Source organism: Peromyscus leucopus, chromosome 3, assembly GCF_004664715.2.
Source record: "Peromyscus leucopus breed LL Stock chromosome 3, UCI_PerLeu_2.1, whole genome shotgun sequence".
Classification (NCBI taxonomy): Eukaryota; Metazoa; Chordata; class Mammalia; order Rodentia; family Cricetidae; genus Peromyscus; species Peromyscus leucopus.
In genome coordinates, this window is record NC_051065.1 from 72,896,683 (window position 1) to 72,921,779 (window position 25,097).

Sequence of the window (25,097 nt, forward strand, 5' to 3'; positions counted from 1 at the left end):
CAGGATGTACTAGTAACTCAGCTGTGAGGTCCAGCAAATGCTTAGAAAGTAAGAGATCGTTTCCTAACATTATATCGCCCCCCTTTGCTGACTAGAGCAAGGATTTTCAAAGCCCAGTCCCCTATCAGGAACTGTGTGAGGCTTCACATCTTCCTGGAAGCCTAATTTACCTGGTCCACATGGTCCTTTCTGGACACTCTGTGGTCCCCCTCTCCGTGACAGTCAGTGAATGCTCAGCTGTGCACTGCCATGTAGGGGAATTAACTCCTTGTGGTACATAATTGTGTCCCAGGCACAAGTGTATGCTTGGGAGAGTTCACACAGTGTCTTACACCTACCGGATCCAATTCAGTCATTCATTCGCTTACTCAATCATCCACCCACCCAGTAAATGGAGTACATAGTCACTAAAATAGACTGTGACCCCTGACTCCTTATCTTCCTAATTCTCCCACCCTTGGGGGCCCCATTTCCTCTGAGCTTCCTAGTTCTCCCCTGTACTACAAGATCATATAAAGGTCACCATAGCAAATCACCATACCTCCCACAAAACCAGCTCCCAGAGCCTGAATCTGCTTCAGCAAAGAAACATGATGGTCCACAATAGGCCCATTCAGAATCTGTGAGCAGATCTGTGAGATGAGACATGCAAAAATGGAAGCCCAGGTGTATAAAGAGGCTCCTTGAGACCACCATGACTGTATACTCAAGATCGGCAGTGGGATAGACTGTCCCAGGGACAGAGGTGGTGTGGGCATGACCTGAGATTGTAGAACATGGTATGGGCGTGCTTGACCCTGGGAATGGGGCAGAAAAGGCAGAACTCCTGTAGAAGAGATGTGCAGCTGATGGGGCATTTTGTCTCTCTGCAAATGCTATGTCCAATGACAGTCAAATCCCAATTCCCTTGCAGATTAGTACAGAGGCACCCAGCTTGAGGAAGACAGATCTGAAAGGTCGGAGTGCGCTGTTGGCCGACATCCAGCAAGGAAAGCGCCTGCGAAAAGTCACCCAGATCAATGACCGCAGTGCCCCACAAATCGAGAGTAAGTGAGAGCTCCGTGGAGCCTGCTGGGAGCCCAGGGCAGGGTGGAGAGAACACAGCCAGACACAACACTGCCTGGTCTGCATTTGTGACCCAAGCACCTTCAAACCACCTCAGACATGCTTAGGGGACAGGCCGTGCCACCGGGCAAGAGAGTCAGACTTTCCTTTCCAAAAGTCCACAGGTAGTAGAGACTGGAGCATCTTTCATTACTTTTCAATAACAAAACAACAGCAAAAAACAAAAATAAAAACAAACAAAAAGCCCTTCATGATAACTATCGTTTTTTAAATTGACAAAATACACATAACAAATTTCACCATTTTTTAAATGTCCCATTGAGTGTCATAAGTTAACATTCACAACACTGTTGGAATCATCCCTCTTTTTCATTTGGTCAAGATTGCAAAAAGTTAACATGTTATACCCAGAATTATTTGAAATGTTAGATATTATTATGACATCATAGATTTCAAAATGATGGCAATTCTCAAAAATGGCCCTGTAACTATTATTGTACCTCAATAACCTCTAACTACACGTGTTAGTGCATACAGACACACATTTTTAAAGAGTTATTTTATTCTTTTTAATTGTGTAGGTGTAGGTGTGGGTGTGTGTGTGCGCGCGCGCATGCCTGTGGATATGTACATGTGAGTACAGGTGCCTGCAGAGGCCAGAGGCACCAGTTCTTCTGGGGCTGGAGTTGCAGCAGGTTGTGAGCTGCTCAGTGTCGGTGCTGGGAACAGAATTCAGGTCTTCCGAAAGAGCGGTGCATGCTCTTAACAGCTGAGCCATCTCTCTAGTCCCAAAGATAGACACATTTTAAAAGAAACACTTTCTGCACTGATTATAATGAAGATCTATTTCTGATTAGACTCACTGTCTAAGTGGTGAAGATCAATTACAGACTTATATTATTGCCACACCCACTTCCTAATCACACCGATGAGTACTGTATATAATCAGAGAAATCTGGTCACTCATCCTCCAGTGGGCACCACGCCCTGATGGCTGTGGGTTAACCTTAGTTTGTCTCAGTTGTCCTTCTATTGCTATGATAAAACACCTTGACCAAGACAAGTTATAGAAGAAAAAGGTTATTTGGGTTTACGCTTCTGGAAGGATGAGAGTCCATGATGGCGGAGGAGAAGCATGGCAGATGGAGCTAGAAGCTAGGAGCTTAGATCTTGAACCTCAAAGTGGAAACAGGGAGCAAACTGGAAATGGCTAGAATCTGTAAACTCTCAAATCCCCCCTCCAGCGACATACTTCCTCCAACAAGGCCATTCCTAAACTTCTCCAAACAGTACCATCACCTGGGGACCCAGTGTTCAGATACCTGAGACTGTGGGGGGGAACATCTCATTCAAAGCAGGAATTCTTGTCTAAGTTGAGCATCTTCTGCGGATCTGGAAGGCAGGGGTTAGTGATATCCACATGGGACATTCTGACCCATAAATTAAAAGTACGCAGGGAAGAAAGAGCCGTGCGGGGAAGCACGAACTGCTTGGGGCCTGAAAGCCAAGCAGCCACAAAGGAAAGTTCCCAAGCAGAAACCCTCCCAGGCCTTAACTTCCTGTTTGAGTCTCTGGCCAGTGCTTTGGCTAAGAAGTTGACATGTCTGAGAGAATTAAGCCTGGGCTTTTGCGAGGTGAAGGGGGCCTAGACTTTCCCATGCCAAGTTGGGTTTGTGGTTGGAGCCACACATGGCCAGCACTTTGCTAGGACTAGACTAGAGAGGGTATCCAGCAGGCTGAGGTGTGGGGGACATGCTGGGTGCAGAGTAGCCTGCTCAGCTGCTCCTGCTGTCTTCACCCCTCTTCTCTTCAGGTTCAAAGGCAACCAGCAAAGATGGAGGAAGTGCTGGCAGCAGTGGCCGAGGAGGGAACACACCCCCGGCCCTGGGAGATCTCTTTGCTGGTGGCTTTCCTGTGTTGAGACCAGCGGGCCAGAGGGATGTGGCAGGTAAGGAAGGGTCCAGCAGCCTGGCGGTCTTCCTTCATGCTCTCCACAGGTAGGGCATGTGGTTATTAATAGTTGTGTAGTATGAATCTGTGTATTTGAGACCTTTAATTCTGGAAGTTCCCAAAGCACAGAAGTGTTCTCGGGGAATCTTTTAAAATCTCACCTATTTAAATGACATCATCATGATTGAAGAATGACTTGTTTAGCAAAGGTGTCACGGTTAGACGGAGTTCCATTCATAATAGACATGCTAATGCTGTGGGTCCACAAGCTTTGTGTTGAGCTGTAATGAATCTCCATGACTGTATCAGTTAGACACTGCTGTGGACCCAAATGTAAGTATAAGCGGTTTAAACAACTGCTTATTTAGCCCGTAATTCTGTCTATTCGTAATGTAGGGAGGTCTCAGCTAGGCTCCCTTAGCGTCTGCAAACAGCTGCAAGTTGGAGAGGTGGCTTACTTCCCCTATCTCTGGGGCATCAGCTGGCACAACTGGACTGGTTGTCCTCGGAGCTATATGATCTGCACATCTGCAGCAAGCTGTCTAGGGCTTGTCGCCATGTTGGGTCTCAAGAGGGAAGCAAGATGTGCATGATCCCTTGAGACTGTCCTGGGCTGCTCGCGAGAGAGCTAACTTAGAAGTCTAGGGAGCTAACTTAGAAGTCTAGCAAGTGTTACTTCCTGCTCCGTCCTCTGGGTCAGGGTAAGAGACTAGCCCAGCAGGGACCGGAAGTGGACTTCACCACTTCACCTCCTGCCAGAATACCAGCACAATCACTCAAAGACAGCACGGGAGGGCCTGATCCAGTCACTGAAGCCATTAGGAGGCCATAGCCTGCAGCAATAATTTATGCTTCAGCGGGCGTTCAGTATTTTAAGAACCATCAAATTAAAAATTGGGCAAACACAGTGCTGCTGTGAGGAGTAGAAAGGGTGTTTTGCTTATTATTGTCTCGGAGGAGAACAGCTCCTGCCGCCGAGCCACACGCCGAGGCTGCTGCGTAGACAGCCTCACAATGGACCTGCATAGTTTACTGTACAGCTGCAGGGACATCAGGCTTGTGAGGCCTGCATGCTGCCCACTCCCCTGGACTTTTCCCTTCCCGTGTTGCTGCTCTAACCTAGAATGTGTTTCACTTCCAGGTGGCAAGACGGGGCAGGGCCCTGGCTCCCGAGCGCCTTCTCCCCGGCTCCCCACCAAAGCCATCAGTGGCCCCCTTCCGGCCCCTGCGTCTCCCAGGCTGGGCAATGCCTCAGAGGCACACAGCTCTGCCAGGCCGGTCCCTCCTCGCCCCAATGTGCCTGCTCCACCGCCTCCCACTCCACCCCCACCCCCACCTCCACCTCCACCCTTGCCCCCGGCCTCCCCAAACAAAGCCCCGTTGGTGTCCCACCCTGTCCCTCCAACCAAGGGGAATCCCTCTGTGGCGCCACCCCCTGTACCCTGCACCCCTCCCCCTCTACCCCTGATCCCACCCGCGCCCCCGCTTCCCTCAGCTGCAGTGCTTGGTGACAAAGCAGTGAGGCCCCAACTAGCCCCACTGCACCTGCCGCCCATCCCGCCCCCGCTCCCTCTCCTCCCACCCTGTGGGTACCCAGGGCTCCACCCAGAGCCCAGCAGCCCCGCACAGGAGGTGCGGGAGCCTCCAGCCCCTCCTCCTCCTCCACCACCACCACCACCACCAGTGCCGCCACCGCTCCCCACCTACGCCTCTTGCTCCCCCAGGGCCGCCGCGCCCGCGCCCCCTTTGCCAGGCTCGAACAACAGCGGCGGCGGCTGCGAGACTCCTCCCCCGCTGCCCCCCAAGTCTCCAAGCTTCCAGACACAAAAGGCCTTGCCCACTCCTCCGGGTGCTCCCGGCTCCCAGGCCATCCTACAGAAGAAGCGGCGAGGCCCAGGTAAAGCAGCCTTCAAGGTTCCACGGAGCCGCGTGGGCAACTTGGCAGGGCTCACCCGATTTCCACCAGAACACGCAAGCCTGGCCCTTCTGTGGGATCGTACTGTTTGTCTAGAGGTGGGAGCCACTGGTGAGGGAGGCTGGGAGTCCTGCCTCGGATCCCGCAGAAGGTGCCAGAGAGATGCTGGCTTTGATCCCCTTGGTTGCTAGCTGTGTGTCATGAGGAAACCACTTAGCCTCTCTGTGCTTTCTTGTCTGTAAAAGAGGGTGGCAGGCAGACTTTTTTGTCTCTCACAGTCCCTAGGGTACTTGACACTGGTCTGGCTCTAGCAGCAATGAAGGCTAGAGAAGTAGTGTTTATCCTTCAGTCAGCCTGGCTCTGGACCTCCTCCCTGGGTTGGGTGCAGCCAGTTTCCAGAACTAGGTCTCTGGTTCAGTTGCCCGAGTGATGCCTGTCCGCCTTCCAGCTGCACTGATAGCCCACCCCCTGGAACACAGTCTGCAGTGTGGCAGATTCCCCAGTGGACTCAAGAAAACAGGCTTGCCTACTGAGCCAAAGCAAAACTAATTCCTCCGCAGAGAGCAGATTGTGAATGAAGCATGCATTGTGGAGGAGAGAGCATGCGCGCCAAGGGCTGTGTGCAGCAGAGACAGTGTCACCATATACCCACACATGCAGACATGCATGCAGAAACCCTCAGCACATGAACAGGCTGATGAACACACATCAGCACACATCTGTTTACACAAGTACACTGGTATACACCCCACTCACACGCGCAAGTCCATCATACACACATTATACCACATACACATGTGCACACACCCAGGTCCATCATATACATGTACAATACACACACACACATAAACACACACACATATGTACATGTGCACACTCCACATACCACATATATACATAAACATGCTCCACACACATATACATACTACATATACATGTGGTCTCATATGCACATGCACACCACGCATGTCTGCACACTACATACAAATATACAGGCGCATGTGCAGAAAGTTTCTTAAAGGTATTTTGGGATCTGTAGTGAATTCAAATCCTAGGTTCCCCATCCACCCCTGTCTAAGGGATGCTAGTTAAGAGGTGTTTTCTAAATAATGCCACCTTTCACATGAGATGAAATGGGGGCCTGCATATGGCTAGGCTTGTGGTGTATGACTTATTTCCTAGTCCCTTATGGGCAGCTTCCCATCCAATAAAGTATCAGAGCCTTATCCTCCACCTCCTTCAACAGGCTTGTGTGTTGGGGGGGGGGGGCGTGCTAGTGTGTCCCTAGTGCCCCCCTCAGGTACCTATGGAGGGGAAAGCAGGAAGGGAGGGGAAGGAGGCAGGGACTGAGGAGAGTTGGAAGCCCTGAGGGTACAGCAGAGGCAGGATGGTGCAGCTGGTGCGCACTTCGCCTGGCACTCTGCTGCCTGCTCCAGACTCAAGCCTCTGGGCTACTGCAGGCCCTTGTCCAGCCTTTGTCTCTGTGTCTTTAGATAGCTACACAATGAGGGCACTCCTGCTTCAGTCCAGTTGTGTATGTGTGTGTGACAGAAGAGGCTGTTTGTGTGTGTGTGTGTGTGTGTGTGTGTGTGTGACAGAAGAGGCTGTTTGTGTGTGTGTGTGTGTGTGTGTGTGACAGAAGAGGCTGTTTGTGTGTGTGTGTGTGTGTGTGTGTGTGACAGAAGAGGCTGTTTGTGTGTGTGTGTGTGTGTGTGTGTGTGTGTGACAGAAGAGGCTGTTTGTGTGTGTGTGTGTGTGTGTGACAGAAGAGGCTGTTTGTGTGTGTGTGTGTGTGTGTGTGTGTGTGTGTGTGTGTGACAGAAGAGGCTGTTTGTGTGTGTGTGTGTGTGTGTGACAGAAGAGGCTGTTTGTGATCTCCCAACACAGGGGATGCTGGGGCAGCGTTACTGCAAGCAGCAAGAACATGACAGGTTCACTGAGGGCATGGGTAGCCGTCGGACGCCTGTACTGAGGCACCAGGATGTGGGTTAGAGACCCTGTACGAGGCAGCTGCAAAGCACTGTGAAGGAGAGAGACTCTCACCACCCTGACCGGGGAAGGCGTGAGAAAGGAGAGTGGTGTGAACTGGGCCCTGGCAGGCAAGAAGATTTTCCCCAGGCTGGAAGGAGAACCAATGTTTGTAGCGTGAGAGAGCTGGTGGGGGAAGAACCCAGGACAGGACCACCCCTCTGAAGGTCCTCTTTCTGACCTCACCGGGCCCTCGTCTTTAGGACTCCTCTTCCAGTTCCTGTTGCTCTGCAGTGGGTGCTTTTCTGGGGCTACGTCATCTGACTGTTGTTGGATATTTTTTACTCTCTGGGGGCCTGCCACCCAGCTCCCAAATAATTACACGGAGAATTATTCTCACTTATGAATGTGCGGCCTCAGCTTGGCTTGTTTGTAGCCAGCTTTTCTTGACTTAAATTATCCCATCTACCTTTTGCCTCTAGGCTCTTTCCTTTCTCTATTCTGCATTCCTTTCTTTCCTTCTTACTCCGTGGCTGTTTGTGTGCCTGGCCTCTGGTGTCCTCCTCTCCTTCTCCTTCTCTCACCCCTCCCCTTTTCTCCTCTCCAATTTATTCCCTCTGCCTGGAAGCCCCGCCTATTTCTCTCTCCTGCCTAGCTATTGGTCGTTCAGCTCTTTATTAGATCCATCAGGTGTTTTGGACAGGCAAAGTAATGCAGCTTCACGGAGTTAAACAAATGCAACATAAGAGAATGCAACGTGTTTTTGCATTATTAAACAAATATTCCACAGCATAAAGGAATGTAACACGTCTTTAACATTTTACAACATCCGACCATGAGGTTTATCACATCGTTGATAGTACAGTGGCAGCTAAGGTTGGCACACTTACTGTATCATGCATTTTAACCCATTTAATCCTTTCAACGACTCCAGAAAATGTTTGCTGGTATTATTCCCATTGTATGGATGAGGAAATTAAGGGACAAATATATGTGACTGGTATGACTCGCATTGTATCGATGAGAAAACCGAGGTACAAAGAAGGTATGTGGCTTGTGCCAATTAAGCCAACTGGTTCAGTCCCAACCAGGTTGGCTCCAGCTGCCGCCCTCTTACTTCTCACATAACATTGCAGGAGCTAACCACTGAACTCCTCACATAAAGTTAAAATCTACCATCCTACTTCTGTGTAAGAATGGCCACCCTCTTCTCTGTTAAGGAACCAGTGGAGGGAAGCTGAACCCACCTCCAGCTCCACCTGCAAGATCGCCCACCACCGAGCTTTCCAGCAAGAGCCAGCAGCCTGGAGGCCAGCTGCGGAATGGAAGCCAGCACGTGATTGGTAAGGACGCCACTTGCAGAGCAGGCTTCCTGCCCCCCTAAGACAGGCCAAAGGTTCCCCCTGCCGACCCACAGGGGGCAGGATGTAGTGGGTAGCCATTCCAGCTTTGATCTGGAAGTTCCAAGCCCCATTGAGGCTTCGGTCACTGTCACGCCCAACGTGGGGCATGAACCCATGACCCTGAGATTAAAGGGGAGACAGTTGCAGCAGACAGTTGACCGGTTTCCTATGCTGTCACTACAGTATCTGTTTCTCAGTGAGCCATGAACAGAGAGCACAGATTAGCCTTCAGGATCTGTGAAATAGGGACTTGGCCTCCATGTCTTTTGGGCAGGTCTAGGACCCACTCTCTAGCCCTGTGACTCAGATAATAGAAGGAAGACGTCCAGCCCTAAACCCATCCATGGAGGGTAGGTCCATAAGCCTAAAAGACCAGAGTTGCTTGGATAAGGGGAGGGAATAAATGGACATCTTGCCAGGCAGGAGGAAAACTAAAACAAGAGATTGGAAGAAAGCCATCTGGGGTCCTCAAAGACTCCACATCCCTTCTGTGTGCTCAGCTACTATCAGATCAGAAAGGGGCCAGGGCCCCTTCGGTCCTCACCAGAGCTTCAGGGCAGAACCCATTTGCTTGGGAAGCCAGGCCTCACACTGGACACAGCCAAGCCGACATGTCTCCTTCTCCTCTAAGTCTTCCTTGGGGGATTCAGCAGCACTCTTGTTGGAGCCAAATCCCAGGTCCTTTGCTGGGTTTGTCCTCCCGACTGGAGCCTCTTTCTGTTCCTTTAGCGGCTCCCTTAGGTGGGCGGAGGATCTTAGGCGCGTGGATGGGGGATGACCGCATTTTGCCTCCGCTGCATCCTCTTGTCCAGCCAGGAGTACTTGAAAAGCAGGCAGACGCTTGGAGAAATAACCCTGCCACCAAAGCCCTTGCACAGAGCAGGCGAGCGGCCAGCAGGGTGTTCAGTCAGCATGACCTGCGTGCCTCTGAACACAGTCACACTTGGGTCCCAGCAGTAATAATCTGAGTAAACTCCAATTCCCGTATTTCTCACACGTACAGATGACTTCGAGTCTAAATTCACGTTCCACTCCATGGAAGACTTTCCCCCTCCAGATGAATTCAAACCATGTCAGAAGATATACCCCAGCAAGGTCCCCAGAAGTAAGTACCACTTCACCAAGACCCTCCACAGCACCAAGCACCTACAGAGAGCACTGTCACTTTACTGTCCCCTAGCAAGGACACTGTACTGTGCAGACTTCCACGAGCCTAAGGAGGCGCATTGGTCCTAATGCCTAATGGTTCACTTAGAGGTGTCTCTAGAACTCCAGAGCTCACTGGCATCCCTTAGAAATTGCTAGGATGTGGTTTGCATCCTTCCTTCCCCAGGGCCTTTGGCTGGGAGACTTGACACCCAAACAGAGAAATGGGACATGGGCTCTTAGATTTAATAACTGGAAAAGAACCCCATCAGATTCTGGCAAACCATGGAATGGAACATGTCCAAAGGCCAGTGGTTCTCAGTCTTGCCGACACATAGCAATGGCCAGCCTTTTAGACTCCTGGAGGCCAGGCTGCCTGTACTCAAGAGTGAGACCCAGATGTCAGAGCTGCTGCAAGCTGCCAGCCGCCTCCAGTGCACAGCTGAAGTCGAACCTCATAGCCCGGGGATCTTCCTCCTGATTTCATTGGATAGGCAGGCTCCAAAGGGAGGCTGAATGGATGCCTCTTGAGGCCAAAACAGCAGGAAGGCCAGAGAAAACTGAGGGTTGGAGAGGTGACCTCAAAGGGGTTCTGCAGCTACTGAGCAGTCCTGTGCAGTTCCTGTGCAGTCCTGGGTCATTCGGTACAGCAGAAGGTAGGAGAGGGTAGAAGCAGCTACGCATGTGTCCTTATCTCACCACCAAAGCCGGGTCAGAGTCATTTGTCTGTGAACTCAAAAGGAAAATGACATGTTCAAGGCTGGCCCCAAACCAGAGTCCAGGGGCAGCAGACTCAGTGGACCTGTCCCTGCAGAGGCTTGGCAAAGTCCCTACTATGGGGCTCAGCTCTGTGTCTGCTGTGCCCAATAGAGAAACTGCTGGCATCTCAGCATCCACATGGGTACAATTCTCTCTGCTGCCTGTGAGACCTCACTCTAGACGAGGGGCCCGGTGTGCCCTCTGAATAAGAGTAAGAAAAGAGAAATGTAAAGGCCCCAGAAGCCAAACCTTCTCAAGGTTCTGACGGAGAGTGAAAACCAGCTGTGCATGAAAGTGGGTGTTGTGTCCGCCTAGCATTCCTTCTCAGGCAGCATGCACATGAACTGACAGGTGGCCACAGGCACACTGTGGACATCAGAGGCCACAGTGAGAAGCCAGGTGCCCGGGCTCACCCCATACTCTGAAGTGGATAGGCATCTTAGTTAGGGTTTCTATTGCTGTGATGGAACCCCATGACCAAAATCAGCTTGGGAAAAGGGGGTCTCTTTCATTTATACTTCCAGGAAGCTGTCCATCATCGAAGAAGTCTGGGCAGGAACTCAGGCAGGGCGGGAACCTGGAGGCAGGAGCTGATGCGGGTCATGGAGGGACGCTCCTTACTAACTTGTTCTCATACTTTGCTCAGCCTGCTTTGTTGTCGCACCCAGGACCACCAGTCTAGGACTGGCACCACACACAAGGCTGGTCCCTCTCCCACCCATCACTAATGGAGAAAATGCCCTACAGGCTTGCTTCCAGCTCAATCTTATGGAGGCCTTTCCTCAATGAAGGTCCCCTCCTCTCCGATGCCTCTAGCTCATGTCAAGTTGACATAAAACTAGGCAGGTCAGAGGAGTGAAATTTTTCTTAATGCACAAGAGAGCTGATGACTGTTGACAGAATCCCTCAGTTATCTCAGGCATGAGGTTTGGAGTTGGGCCAGTGAGGGAGCCAGGTAGGGCATGGGCATGTTGGCAGAAGTTAGGGACCCAAAGTTGTAAGGAGAAAGCCACGTTTCCATGTGGGCAGGAACCATCCAGGCTGGGGACAGCAAAGACCAGGAGAGAGTATGACAGTTCAGATGTATGTCACAATCATCAGTGTCCCATGGCATGTGAGGGACCAGTGTGCCTGGCTCGGGTGGCCCAGGACTCAAGCTGGCGAATGTCGGTAAACAGCAGCTGTGGTCTTGTCCTGCAGAGGCACCTTGTGAAGTGTGCACAGGTATCAGATGAATGAAGACATGAGCTCTTATTCTTAAAGAGAGACAGAGTATGGCAGGTGCCAATCTTTCAAGGACAAGTCCTCCAGTGACTTAAGACCTCCCAGACCCCACCTCTTAATGGCTCCCCCACCTCCCGATAGAACCCCAAAGCCGTTAGCATCTGGACCTTTGAAGACATTCCAGATCCAAACTACAGCATGGCCCATCAATTCTTCTCATTGTTTAGATGCCAAAGAATTCAAATAAAAACATGGACGTAAACGTCTATAGCCAAATAATTGATAATAATCAAGCTAGTGGTGATGGTTACACGTTACATTCATTAATGCACATGTGTGGCATCTGAATCTACTGGGAGAAACCAAAGACTTAGACTCAGTTCAAATGCAGATGAATGAACTCATTTTTACTGCTAGCAGAGGGATGGTAGCCTTAGGGCCAAATAGCGTGCTGCCATTTGGAAGGGGGGCCAAGGTGGGTTTTAAAGGCGGCCATCAGAAAGGAATGTGTTTCAACTCTCCATGGAATCCACCTTTGGTTAAGAAAATTGTTTCGCTCCCTCAGCTGTTTCTTACTTTCCTGCTATATAGTAATAAAAAGACCATTCCATCCCTTCCCCATAGCGATAAGCAAGCTTTACAGAAGCCAAGGCGGCTGTTAATACCTCCCAGCCCATTGTCCTATTCTTATCTCACCTGCAGGTCACAAGGATCTCCCAGGCATTCCAGAGCAAAAGGTCAACGGCCCTTAAGGGATGCCTGGCTCCATATTAAGTTTCTTTAGTCACCCAAAGGGACCTGTGTAAATTATTACTCAAGTCTGAGCACTCTGCTGACTGGGATAGAGCAGTTCATTTCTGGGCAGGCAAAAGCAGTTAAGTTATCAGGTTAGGATTGACTGTCACATTCCCACACATGCAATGTCACTAACTGAGTTTTATTTTACTAACATGTATTCAAGTGAGGGGGAAAAAACATAATTTTTTAGGAAAAATTCTCAGGTCACAAATGCTTATTGTCATTATATCAGAAAGAAAGGTCATCATTATGTCAGCAAATACTTGCTGAGGTTCTCACCCACTAGAAAGATTTAGACCAGTGAGTACCTCACCCTGTGGTGGAGGATGGGAGAGGAGACAGCACCCATGCATCTTATTCCCATGTTCCCAGTTAATTACATCCATCACAGTCAGTTCAGTGTGAAAGTGGCTGATTTCAAATGGGACTGTGCTCACACCCCAAATTCTACTTTTTAGAGGAAATTTCAATTGTGAGAAAAATGAAACATGAAAGACCCCATCTAAACCAAGTTTAAGTGTTGGCCTGTTCAGTGTGATCACAGTGTTATGCACCCAAACTTCGGAATGATTCTCACCTTTCAGAACCAAAACCCCACACATTAAATAATAACTCCAGGCTTCGTCCTGTCCAAGCCCCTGACAACCACCACTCAATTTATTTTCTCTATGGTCTGAACATCGTAAATAACTGATGTAGGTAGGAGCTTCTGCTATTTGATTTTTGTGGCTGGCTTATTTCGCTTAGCAGAATGTCCCAAGGTTCACCCATGTTAGTCAGAATGGCCTTCAATAGTCTTGCAGGTAGACACATATGTGTACGCATCTATCATACATCACATTTCATTTATCTATTTGCCCGTTGTTAGACGTTTGAATTGCTTCCATATTTTAGCAATTGAGAATACTACTACTAAGCACATAGGTGTTCAGAGGTCTCTTCGTGACTCTGCTTTCAATTGATTTCCATATATCTCCCAAAGGAGAATGTCAGGTCATAAGGAAATTCTGCTTTTAATTGTTTGAGGAACCACCATACTGTGTTCCATAGCAGTCAATCATTCTTCATCTTCACCAACTGCACACAGTCGTCTCAGTTATTCCACATCCTCACTGACACCACCTTCAGTTTTTAATTTATTTAATTTCATAGCCACTCCAGTGAGTGCCGTGTGAAGGCTCACTGTTGTCTGATCCAATTTTAGAAGCCACTCACAATACAATTATCCAACTATTCCCACAAGCTACAGAACTTCCTTACCACATTGCCAGAACTTTAACATCACCAAGGGGTTCATTTTACTAAACTCAAAGGACTGGATGTCCCAAGAGTGTGATACTCAGTAGGAAAAACACATGGCCACTGGCCATATCCAGTTCCACCCTTGTAGTGACAATGGGGTACGACCCTTACCACTCTGGATAACGCTGTTGCCCACAGCCTTGCTGAACTGCCCGCTGGCTGTCTATTGCTTGTCCCAATGCTGTCTCTTCTGGGTATGCCTCACTCCTGTGACACCACGAAGATGCTGCTCTGCCTTTGCAATTGTCGCACCTCCCTTCAGCTCCTTGGTTGCCCCGACTCTATCTGGAGTGCCTCTCCTGTTTTCTCCTCTTGGGCTTTCTGCCCCCTTAGCCATGGCAGATCCTCTGCCATGGCCACTCCTGGACTTCCATGTCACCACATCTCATCCACAGCGGTGTTAAGAGTGGCCTGGCACCCCTTCCTTCCAACATTCTCCTTTCCCTGCGCCCAGACTGCCCCTCCATGCTCTGTTGTCCCATCAAAGGCATCAGTCATCTTTGTCTTCTGTCTCTTCTACCTCCCAGGATGGGACCAACTACATGCTCTGTAAATAATGGTTGGATTGAAAAATAAAAAATATCGCATCACATATACATTGCTAACTGCCTACAGAGTGAAAATTTTGGAAATAGCACCAAGTTCCATCAATGGGATTAAATTAATTACAGCGTAGTCACATGCTAAAACTCTTATGACTATTAAAACAGTATATTGGATATTTGGTGATGCTACCATATCAGTAAAACAGCCCAAGCAAGACTGTACAAAAAAGAACATATAACATTTTACAAAAAATGTATTGATTTATGTATTATGTAGTAAAGGAGGACTTGAGACTAGAAGAACACGAAAATGTGAAATGTGGGAAAATGCTGTGTGGCTTTCACTCTTTTTCTTTACTATTCTGTCCAGATTTTTATAATAGATGCATATTGCAGTCTGATCTTTAAAACTAATTTGAAGTTGAAAGTGATAGGGAGAGTAGATAGGATTAGGCCAGTTCTGGTCCATGCACAGGAGGAAATGGGGACCAGGAGACCAACCCAGCTCAGGGCCAAGTGGGCTGACCTCTGTTGAGGGGATCTGGTCCCTTTTATACCAGTGACAACTGGGGAAGGTGAGGAAAACCAGGTGAGCAATGTGGAAAGTTGAGAGCCTTCCATTTGAGAAGACTGTTTGAGGCCATCCGGCCCAATTTCTCCATATACAGCTAAGAAATCAAGGCAATAGTAAAGAAAATGGCTGGTCCATGTCCCTACCTGGGTGCAAAAACAGGCTAGTGCCCAGGTTCTGCGCTCCACGTCCAGTGAGTGCTCTGTGTCCCTCATGGTACTACCTCTTCACTTTCCTGCAAGACTTAGCCAGTGCTGGCCCATGCCTGACACGTCTGATCTTCATAGGAGCCACCTTTCCCGAATACATGTAACAGTTCATGGGAACTGCTCTCTGAGGCTGGTGTTAGCACATCTACCAGACTCTGCCTTAGTGGCCACCCAAGTCTGTAAACCCTTTCTGCACCCTGCCCAAGCCCTACCTGGCCACCCTCCTGTTGCCTATAAGTAGATTTTCCTCATAATATGAAAGTATGGTTGTGCTTAGAAAGAGACATCAATGCACATTGGTTTACACATGACAAAGAGTAAGGCTAGAAGCCATCAGAGGCTTTTGGTCCAAACGCAAATAACCTTTAACCCCATGGTCCCAGTGCCTTTGTATCCATAGCTGTGTTGGTGAGTCAGGAGGTGGCAGCATGTTGGCTCTCAGGACAACAGGGACATGAGCTGGGGAAGAAGAGTTGAAATACATTTCATGTTATGAACCACAGAAGCGGAAGTGGGCGCACTGCCATTCCACTGAATCCGAAATGCCCGTCTGTGCAGAAACAGCAGGTGGGAAGTACTGTTTACAGAGTGGCCCCAGAGAGTCTAGTGGTATCTCACAAGGGAAAATCCCTCTAAGATGCTCTGTCAATTCAAAGCATCCTGACTCCCCCTGAGGATGTCCCAGCCACTCACTCCCAACAGCAGTGAAGTTTTTCTTGCAGCCAGATGTGGAGCTTGCTTTCTATTTCCATGGGGAAGCTAATTTTCCTCCTACCTCCTTGCTCTGACCAGCTATAGAAGCTGGTGGGAACTGCCTACCCATGATGCCTACGTTACTAGCCAGTGGTTTTCAGATGGGGGCAAATGTTTCCGGAGGTGGTGTCTAGAGTCCTTTGTGGTAGTTACCAGGAGGGTGAGTAGAGCTGAAAGATGTGGTAAGTGTCCCACAGTATAAGCACAGACCCACAAGGGACACCAAGCTAACCAAAATGTTAGTGAAGGCTGGACCGGAAAATCTACACCAAGTGAGAGGTTTCTCTGTAGCAGACAGGCCATTTGTAAAGCTAAGGATGGCCACAGTCTGCAAGGCTGCCTTCTCACGTGGAAGTACATCGGGGCTATGTCGGTGTCTTGGTACTTTTTATTCAAACTAGCTGAAAGAGCCAACGTTCTCTCTGTTATTTGCTCCAAACATCTTTATTCTTGAACAAGTACAGTCCCTGGTTTAAACCTTGATTAGTGTTTTGTGAGTTTCAGAGCGCTTTGTGATAGTTCATTAAAAGTTGGGCTTTATCCTATAAGACTGTCACGGCGCCAAATATGTACAACTGTAGAAAACCTCAAAAGTGTTGGAGAGTTTTTTAAATGGCAACTTTACCACACAAGAGGGAAAATTGCTTATTATGTTTTTTGATGGATTTTAAAAACCTAGATTTTTCTTTCCGTACAATTTCACCCCACCCCAAATCATCTTCGTAAACATTCAAGCAGCTGCTTGCTGAAACATAATGTCGTCCTAAAGCTCCCAGCACCTAGAACCATTTGTCAGACAGAGACTGTCCTCAGTAACCACGTTGCTGTTTAAGTAGCTCTGAATCCCAGATTCTAGGGCACACTTGGATATGCGGCTGTGGAATCCCTAGTCCCAGACAGAGGCAGGACAAGGAGACCCCAGGAAATGAGGTTCAGAACCATCAACTGAAGGGAAAATTGGAGAACACCTAGAGGCGTGGATTTAAAACTTGAGCAAATCATCTTTAAAAAAAAAAAAAATCAGACTTTCGGCTGTGGTGCTGCTGGCATGAGAAACTGGACTTGAGTGTGGGACATGCAGGCTAAGAGGCATGTGGGTCCCCCCGCCCCCCATTATCTTCTACATCCGTTCAATTCTTCGCTATGGCGTTATATCCTGTGTGACTTGTATAATATTGAAGCCCAGGACATCTTGGAGATAAAGGTATATTGTTGGGGCTTCACTGAATGGAAGCCTGAATCACATCAGCCTATGGTACCTGCGCAGTACTTGGCTTGTCGCAATGGCAGATGGAGAAGTATGCCCGGAGGCCGGGCACATGCCTGTCAGGAAGGCCTCCTCACACGTCACTACTGTGGTTCCCTGAGCCCATGGCCTGTGACACAGAAGATGATGGAAACGCACAGTCCGGGGCCAGAAGGCAGAAGGTTTCAGGTTGGGCTCATGTTGCCTGGGGCTCGTCTGCCTGCCGGTCTTTTAAGTGCTGGTTTAGCAGAAGTGTCTCCACAGGGTACAGAGGCCCTGGGCCAATAGATGGTGAGATCACTCTTGTTTCTCTCAGGCCGCACACCTGGTTCCTGGCTCCAAGCTGAGGCGGCTGGGCAGAGCTCCGATGACATCAAAAACAGAAATTCTCAGGTAACACCTCCCTGGAAGGCTCTACCACAGTGGTTATCAACCTGTGGGTCGTGACCCCTTTGGGATAGCATATCAGATATCCTGCATGTCAGATATTTACATTAAAATTCATAGCAGCAGCAGCAGCAGCAAAATTACTGTTATGAAGTAGCAACAAAATAACTTTGTGGCGGGGGTCACCACAACATGAGGAACTGTACTTAGGGTAGAAGCATTAGGAAGGTTGAGAACCACAGGGCTACAGGGATTTCTTCTCAACAAATGGCTTTCGCTTCCCCTCTGACTCCTCTTCCTTGAGAAGGCCATTTGTTGTACCTTTGTTAAGGGCCAGAATGAAAGACCTACAGTTTCAAACTCTGCTGTGTGGAAGGGACTTTCCTTAAGTCGGTGCCTCGTACAGAAGGTCTTCACTCACTCAGACCCTGCAGTCTCGTTCCTCCTGAGTCTGATCCTTCTAGAAGCCTGGGGAACACCCCATAACGTCTGTAGCATAGGATTCAGTGTTCTCACTCACCTATAGACTAGATAGTTCTTTGGGGCTTTTCTTGTGTCAATATTATAATTGATTTTGACCGAAATTTAATCACAATTTAAGTGCCATTGGCTACATGTAGCTAATTGTCAAAGCCAGGAGGAAAAACCACATGAAAGCCCTTGTTCTCAGCCAAAATAACTTATACTGTGAGTTTTCTAACCTGGGTAGAGGCGGCATCTCTCACTGCAAGTGATATGGTCTCCTCTTTTAAAATCCTTTTTGCTGGGCGATGGTGGTACATGCCTTTAATCCCAGCACTGAGGAGGCAGAAGCAGGTGGATCTCTGTGAGTTCCAGGCCAGCATGGTCTACAAAGTCAATTCCAGGACAGCTGGGGCTGTTACACAGAGAAATCTTATCTTGAGAAACAAACTAACAAAAAGATAAAAATCCTTTGTTTCTCCTGCCCGGGCCTACACCTGTTTCCAAGTTCTGTGTATTGGACAGCAGGCTGGATGTTGATGAACTGGGTCATTCAGCAACTGTATGACAGTTAAAGAAGTGGCCTGGCTGGGAAGGTACTAGAGTCCTGTGATTGCCCTGAACCCCTGACCCCAGAAAGGCCCCACCCCCTTTTCTATTTATCTTTATTGTATGTGTAATTACCTGCATGTCTGTATGTGCACCGCATGTGTCTGCCAGTTCCTGTAGAGACCAGAAGGGGGCATTTGACCTCCTGGAACTGAAGTTACAGGTAGTTGTGAGCCATCGTATGGGTGCTGGGAACTGAACCCAGGCCCTCTGCATGAGCAGCCAGTGATCTTAACTACTGAGCCGTCTCTCCAGTACACCCCCTTTTCTAAACACAGGAAATCCAAGGATCATATAACCACTGTCAGATGATCACAGGTTCAAAAGTGAGTGTGTAATGGTAACAAGTTCATAGAGGGGAAAAGGGAAAGAGGACAGATTTATGCAGGATTATTGACAGGTGGAAAGAGGCACCACAGTCTGCCACTCTGCCTGGACTGTGGTGTCTCTGATACTCTGTTGCAATTGTCTTGGAATTCTGGCATCAAGACTTAACAATGTCCAGGAGAGATTTGAGCTGTAAACTAGTCAATTTTGCTCAGTTTCAGCTCATGAGACATCAGCAGCCAGCCATTCCACCCATACGCCCATGAAAGGCCTCTTGGAGCAACTTGTACACACTGGGGAAGAAAACTACCCACTCCCTCCTCACGATTTTAAATCACAGAGGTTCAGATACTGATGTCAGCATCCATCATTTTCTCACCTCCCCCAGACTGTTGCAAGCCTCTCCCCTTCAAGCTGAAATGCTTTCTGGGAGATTCCCTCCCTCCCTTCCATTTTTCTGTTTCTCCTTTGGATAGTCAAACACTAATGACTAGGTCTACATTAGTAACTTTTCCTGTTGCACTGATAAAATACCTTGTAAGAGCAACTGTAGTGCAGAAGGTTTTGCACATTTGTGGAGACAGGCACTTGAGGTAACTGGGCGCCTTGCACCTGGAGTGGGAAGCTGAGAGCTACCATGTGGGTGCAGGGAATTGAACCTGGGTCCTCTGGAGGAGCAGTCATGGATCTTACCCTCTGAGCCTTCTCTCTAGTCCTATACTTTCTAAATTGAATAATTTTTATGATCAGAAAAAGAAAATAATCATCATACCCCTAGTCCCTACATGTACAAAGCTTTTTCTGTTTTTCAGTTAGCTTGTCTGTGTTCTCACGTTTGACCCTTTATAATAGCCTGATGGTCAAGCTGGAGAGAGAGGCTCATCTTTCCCCAAAGGGAAACTTGTTGCTGAAGGTCAAGGAGTTACCCAGGGTGACTATCTGACCTCTGCGGGGTGTTCCCACTGCGTTTGTCATGTCAAATTCCGAACAGCAAGAGCAGCCATCTCCGTCAATGCAGCAAGGCTGTGTGTGCCCTCGGGCAGGACCCAGTCCCCAGCCCCAGGACAAGCACACACCTAAATCATCCTTGATAATAGTTTACATCTTTCTGGACCTATATCTTTAGGCTTCTAGCCCAGGGCTCCCAGCCATGGGTTGGCTATGATATCTGTAAAGAAGACCCCAATTCAGTCAAGGAGAGGTTGTAGTCTTTAGGCATCTCAAAATCAAGCCATTTTATGTCTCATTGGAAATCATCTTAATTTCTTTTCACTGCTCGAGGACACAAAGCAGAGCAGAAGAAAACCACTGGGCTGGAGACAGTGGACAGAGCCAGGGAGTAGTTACCTGTGGGGATGGGTCCAGTGGCCCCCGGCTGGAAGTCTGAGGACTTTGGTCCATTTCCCTATTTTTTATCACCTTCACATGGTTTCTTCTTCATGCTGTTTGCTTTTCCTGAGCTTCCTGCCAAGTGAATTGTATGTGCTTGCTTCCATAAATGTTCATAAGACACTATCAGGTCTCCACATACCATTAATTTCAGGTCTCCGTTACCTCTTCCCATTCTCAATCCCTGGGGGTGAGGAGGCAAAAACAAACAAACAAACAAACACCCAGCTCCTTGTACATAATGGGGCCACTTCACCTGCAAGAAAATTTGTGATCCCAGCCCTGGCAGGTCTTTTGTGAGCAATGAGTCTTGTGACCCCTTTTCAATATTATTCCATCATGTCTCTGCAGTTATCCCTCAAGGCACTCCGGTGAGAAGATGGATGAAGCCAAGGTCCTGGGGTTCTTGAAAGATGGACACCAGGATAACTCGTCAAGACTCTACCATACTCAAGCTCTATTCATTTGATAGGCAGGCTCTGAATGGAGCGTTATTTATTGTAAATAATGATTTGCACGAACTTTAAAGCACCATTTTAGTCAACTTTTATTTGAGTAATATTTTAATATTTTTAAATATGCATCTTGGCATTTGTCTGTCTTGTACAGATGGAGCCCTATCCCACCCTGTAGTGTCCACTGTGACTGTAAAATATGCTTGCAGGCTGGTCCTTCCTAGATTCTGAAACATTTTTCAGAGCATCCTTAGTTTTCAAGCAGTCCCAAAGTCATAAATATCCACAACGGCTTCTTATTGGCACGACTCTCATCATACCAACTGCAAAATCAAACCAGACAATGCCTTATAAACACTGCAGCTCAGAGGAAGCGGTGTGTCCCCAGGTCCCGCAGTGCCACACAGCCTCCAGGGAGCGAGATGCCACGTCTCGCTTCTTTCTATCAGTACAGGGATGTCATTTTGCTGCCTAATGTAAATATATCCCAATGCAAAGATTAGAGAGGGCGTGGCCCCTCACATGCCTTCCGCAGGGGCCCCTTTTGTACCTGGATTCTTTTACAAGTAGCCAATGCTTTCACTGTTTACAGCAGCCCTAGTGCCCAGGCTCCGTCGCTTTCCCTCTGCCCCTCCCAGGTTCCAGCTCCTTCCTGGTAGCCAGGGTTAAAGTCAGCTTTATGAGATTTTGATATCTTGTCACCCCTGCAGATGACAAATGTACATAGCTCATGACTATGATAAGCTTATTTTTACCTCAGAGGTCTCCCTGCCCCCAACCCCACCTTGAGTGTAGGATTTACATGAGAAATACAACATACATTTAAAAAAGAACAAAATGAGGCTGGGGCAATAGCTCCGTTGGTATCTGAGTTCAATTGCCAGTGCCCACATAAAGCTGGATGTGGAGGGACACACTTGTTATCCTATTGCTGAGGAAGCAGGAGCAACCAGATCCCTGGGACTCACTGGCCAGCCAGGCTAATCAGGGAGCCCCAGGTCCCAGACAGCGACATTATCTCAAATACAAGGTAGGCAACTCCTGAGGCCACAATACCCAAAGTTGACCTCTGGCCTCTCCAGGCTCACACATACATGTGCATGCACACTCCACACAGGAACATATGTACCCACATACAAACACATACAAAAGAACCAAGCAGTCCATTGGTAGGGATCCCCGAACACCTGTCAGCCCCAGGGCGTGTGAAAAGCACGCATGTCTGACGGCTCTCTTGCTCTGTGGTGTGTACCTGGGGCGGCAGGCAGATATATGCAGCAAGTTCAGCTGCCCTGAGTAGACAGAAGGCCCAGCCAGGCTGAGGCTGCCCTTTACACCCTTCTTGGAGCCTCAAGGAGGGAAGCATGCTTTCTCTTTTGTCAGGCCCCGGATGCTCCCATCAGCTGGAATGGGGAGGCTGTAGCAGAGAAGGGGAGAAAGAAAGAACAGGATCCCTGCACTGTGCTCAGAATAGCTGCTAAGGGGGAGAGGGGCAGCAAGCAACCGTGTGCTTTGGAGCACTCCACTCTGACACTCACACCAACAAGAGCATTAGCCCCGGCCAGGTCATCCAGAGATGATGGACAGGGAGAGCGTTCAACCATGTGTCTGCAGACACTTGACTGCTTTTTGGAGCGAACATCCTACGATGGTGTTGTGCTTTCCAATTCCAGATAGTAGAAACTGAACCAGGGTCAAGTTCCCCTCTCTGGGACATGACTCAAGCCATCGTAACAACTACATGAAGGGCCATGAAGCTTCCATGTTGCTGATTTGTGGTGTTGGTTCTGAAGGCTGGCAGAAAGGTCAGGCTCCACTCCCCTCTACTCCCAGCCATGCGAAGTAATAATCATCAGATGCTTTAATAATTGCAAGGAGGGCCATCAGCAAGGCAGACCTGCCTGTGCAGTAGACTGCTCGTCCAGTGAGTTATTCATGTCATCATGTTCTACAGTAATGGGACAGAAATGAAAACTATTCAAGAGTGGTTAGGGAGATATCTCAGTCAGTAGACTGCCTGCTGCCCAAGCTGAGGACCTGTGTTCATATCCCCAAGACCCACACAAAAGCCAGGCATGGGGGTGAATGTCTGTAGCCCAGGTCATGTGAGTTAAGTAGAGACAGCTGATCCCAAGAAGGTCAGTGGCCAGCCAACCTCTCCAAATTAGCGAGCTGCGGGTTTAGCAAGAAACTCTAATAAGGTAGAGAGAACGAAAAAGGCACCTGTTGTTGGCCTCTGGCCTCCATTGGCATGTGCACAGATGTGCCTTCATTTACATGCATGCACACATGCACACACACACACACACACACACGTACATACAACCAATAAATAATTTTTAAAGCTATTTAAAGACAGAGGGGAAGAACAAGCAGAAACCAAAAATAGCAAGCAGGAAGCATTCTCAGGGATCTGGCCTAGCAGCTCTCCTCCAGACCTGTCACTGAAGAAGCTACAACCCTCCAAGTTCTAGTGGGTATGTCCGGTTCCCACCAGCAGTGTACAGGTTGGGCCCTTGACCGTGAACTCACATGTGGAGGCGTCGCTGCCGTCCTTGCCTCTCCTCACATTGCAGACTGTGACTCCCCAGTGTCCCACCTATATTTTGTATTTCTCGGCGTCTCCTACTGCAGACTCATTCCTTTGTCCAATAAACTTTAATAAGTGGCAGTGTCTGTGATTGTTTCCCTGCAAAACCCACCTGTGATCACCAGTGCTGATCTAAGCCTCTTTGATTGACATGTGATGACTGCACACGTTTCTGGAATGTGATATGAGGCTGTGGTGCAGGAATGCAACGTGTAACAGTTAGACAAGTACTAAGACACATCTTTGAGGATTGGGAGGGCTTAAACAAAGGCCAGCGATTTCTGGAGTAGCACCTTTAAAATATATTTATTTTTATTTATGTATATGCATCTATGTGTGTATGCCATGTGCACAGGTACCCACAGAGGCCAGAAGAGGGTGTCAGATCTCCTGGAACTAGAGTGACAGGTGGTTGTGTGCTTTCCAACATGGGTGTTGGGAATTGAATTTGAGTCCTCTGGTCCTGTTCTGCCCTGTCCCAGCGTACTGTGCCTACTTGCCCCTCTTTGCCAAGGAAAAGGGCCCTTTCCAGTCGCCTCCCCAGAAATCAAAAGTCTGCTTCGACATTAGCCTTTGTAAATGGCTGTTAGCTTTACTGAAAGAGCGACTAAAACGTGTAGCCGTGTGTCTCTTGGCCTGCCCTGGCCTGCCTCGGGTAGCTCATCACTACGTACCCCTGGCACGGGGCTCAGTCTGGCTGACACAGCTTCCCTGTCTCTCCAGGTCCACATTCAGGTCTCCCATCTTCGTTGACGATGTCAAATTTTCCCCCAAAGCCCTAAGCAATTATCACTGAGCCGCTGAGCCATCCCTCTAGACCCCTTTGGAAACCTTTTCTGTTGTTATCTGAAAAGCCAAAAATGCAGGAGGGAAGAAAACTTTGCATATGCATTTTTTAATATAGATAACAATATACTTACCAGTTTTATTACTACAGTATGGGCCAAGTATGTTGCTTATAAATTCTGCCAGTGTGTTAAAATGGGGAAGGTTTGGTTTTTAACTATTTTGCAGTACTAGGAACTGAATCCAGGGCCTTAGGCATGCAACACTCAGGAAACCTTCAACCTAAAGCACTTAGGCTCTCCCCTGACACTCAGCAAGCTCTTCAAAAGAGCCTTCTCTGCCGAGCAGAGTCCTCTCACCTCCACGTTGTGTTTCTAGTGGACACTCCGGAGCCTGGAACCGAGGAGATGAGCTTCCTCTGCTTGGAGCTGGCTGAGACTAGAGTTGAAAGGTGGGCACGAATATGAATCTCTTGAGTTTGGGGGATTAAATTACTTGGGTGTGCCTCAGTTTCCTCATCAGCCAAATCAGGGTGTAAACGTATACGTGGACACATAGTGATGAAGCCACACCGTCACGCCCTGAACACTTGGGCCCCAGAGCTAAGTAAGGGCACACCCCACACTCTGGAAAGCAAGCAGTCTGTGCATTTGTTCCCTCTAGGTATTTCCTGTAAACAGAGTTATATATGTCTTCTTGTGACTAATTCACTTTGCCCACTATACTGTCCAGAACATTCACACATATTGTGGCATGTATCAGAATGGCCCTCTCCTTTGGAGGCTGACTAGTCCTCCGTTGCACAGATACACCACGTTATGTAACATCTAACAGACTAGGAAGGTGACCCAACAGGCATCTTTTCCAGCCCTGTCCTCAACTCTATTGGTACACACTAGGAAGTGGAATCGCTGGGGCACATGGAATGTGTTGAAAAATCTCCGTATTCTACAATGGGTGACCATTTTCATTTCTGCTAGCCATGCATGATGTCTCCAGCTCCCCACGTGGTAGTCGATTCTTTTTTTTTTTTTAACTTTCTTTTTATTTATTCTTTGTGTCTTTCACATCATTCTTCTCGATCCCATTCATTTCCCGTCCCCGAGTATCTGCCCTCTGGCCTTGAAGCCCCTTCCCCAATAAGATTTAAGAGAAAAAAGAAAAGAAAAAGTGTGTGCGCGCCCATGGGGTGGGGGGCTTGGGGGGGTGAGGGCTTGGGGGGGTATCTCATCATGGAA

At 48.6% G+C, this 25,097-nt stretch overlaps 1 protein-coding gene across 2 annotated transcripts; it reads left to right on the plus strand.

Annotated features, from left to right (window-relative positions):
- Positions 1–266: 266 nt before the first annotated feature.
- Wipf3 (WAS/WASL interacting protein family member 3) lies at positions 267–23,157 on the plus strand. Of its 2 annotated transcripts, XM_028864126.2 has the most exons (7): positions 269–1,046; positions 2,879–3,013; positions 4,157–4,912; positions 8,119–8,241; positions 9,305–9,406; positions 17,171–17,247; positions 20,380–23,157. In XM_028864126.2, exons 1-7 carry the CDS (start codon positions 878–880, stop codon positions 20,401–20,403), a joined length of 1,386 nt encoding a protein of 461 aa, XP_028719959.1. In that variant the 5' UTR covers positions 269–877; the 3' UTR covers positions 20,404–23,157. The 2 variants fall into 2 exon arrangements, with proteins under 2 accessions (XP_028719960.1, XP_028719959.1); XM_028864127.2 differs by lacking the exon at positions 9,305–9,406 and having other exon boundaries at positions 267–1,046.
- Positions 23,158–25,097: the final 1,940 nt, after the last annotated feature.

Excerpts from the sequence above, each read along its gene's own strand:
- Wipf3 (XM_028864126.2), top strand. The coding sequence starts at position 878 with ATGTCCAATGACAGTCAAATCCCAATTCCCTTGCAGATTAGTACAGAG. Across the intron at positions 1,047-2,878 it reads CAGTGCCCCACAAATCGAGA|GTTCAAAGGCAACCAGCAAA; the intron begins GTAAGTGAGAGC and ends TCTTCTCTTCAG. Across the intron at positions 4,913-8,118 it reads GAAGAAGCGGCGAGGCCCAG|GAACCAGTGGAGGGAAGCTG; the intron begins GTAAAGCAGCCT and ends TTCTCTGTTAAG.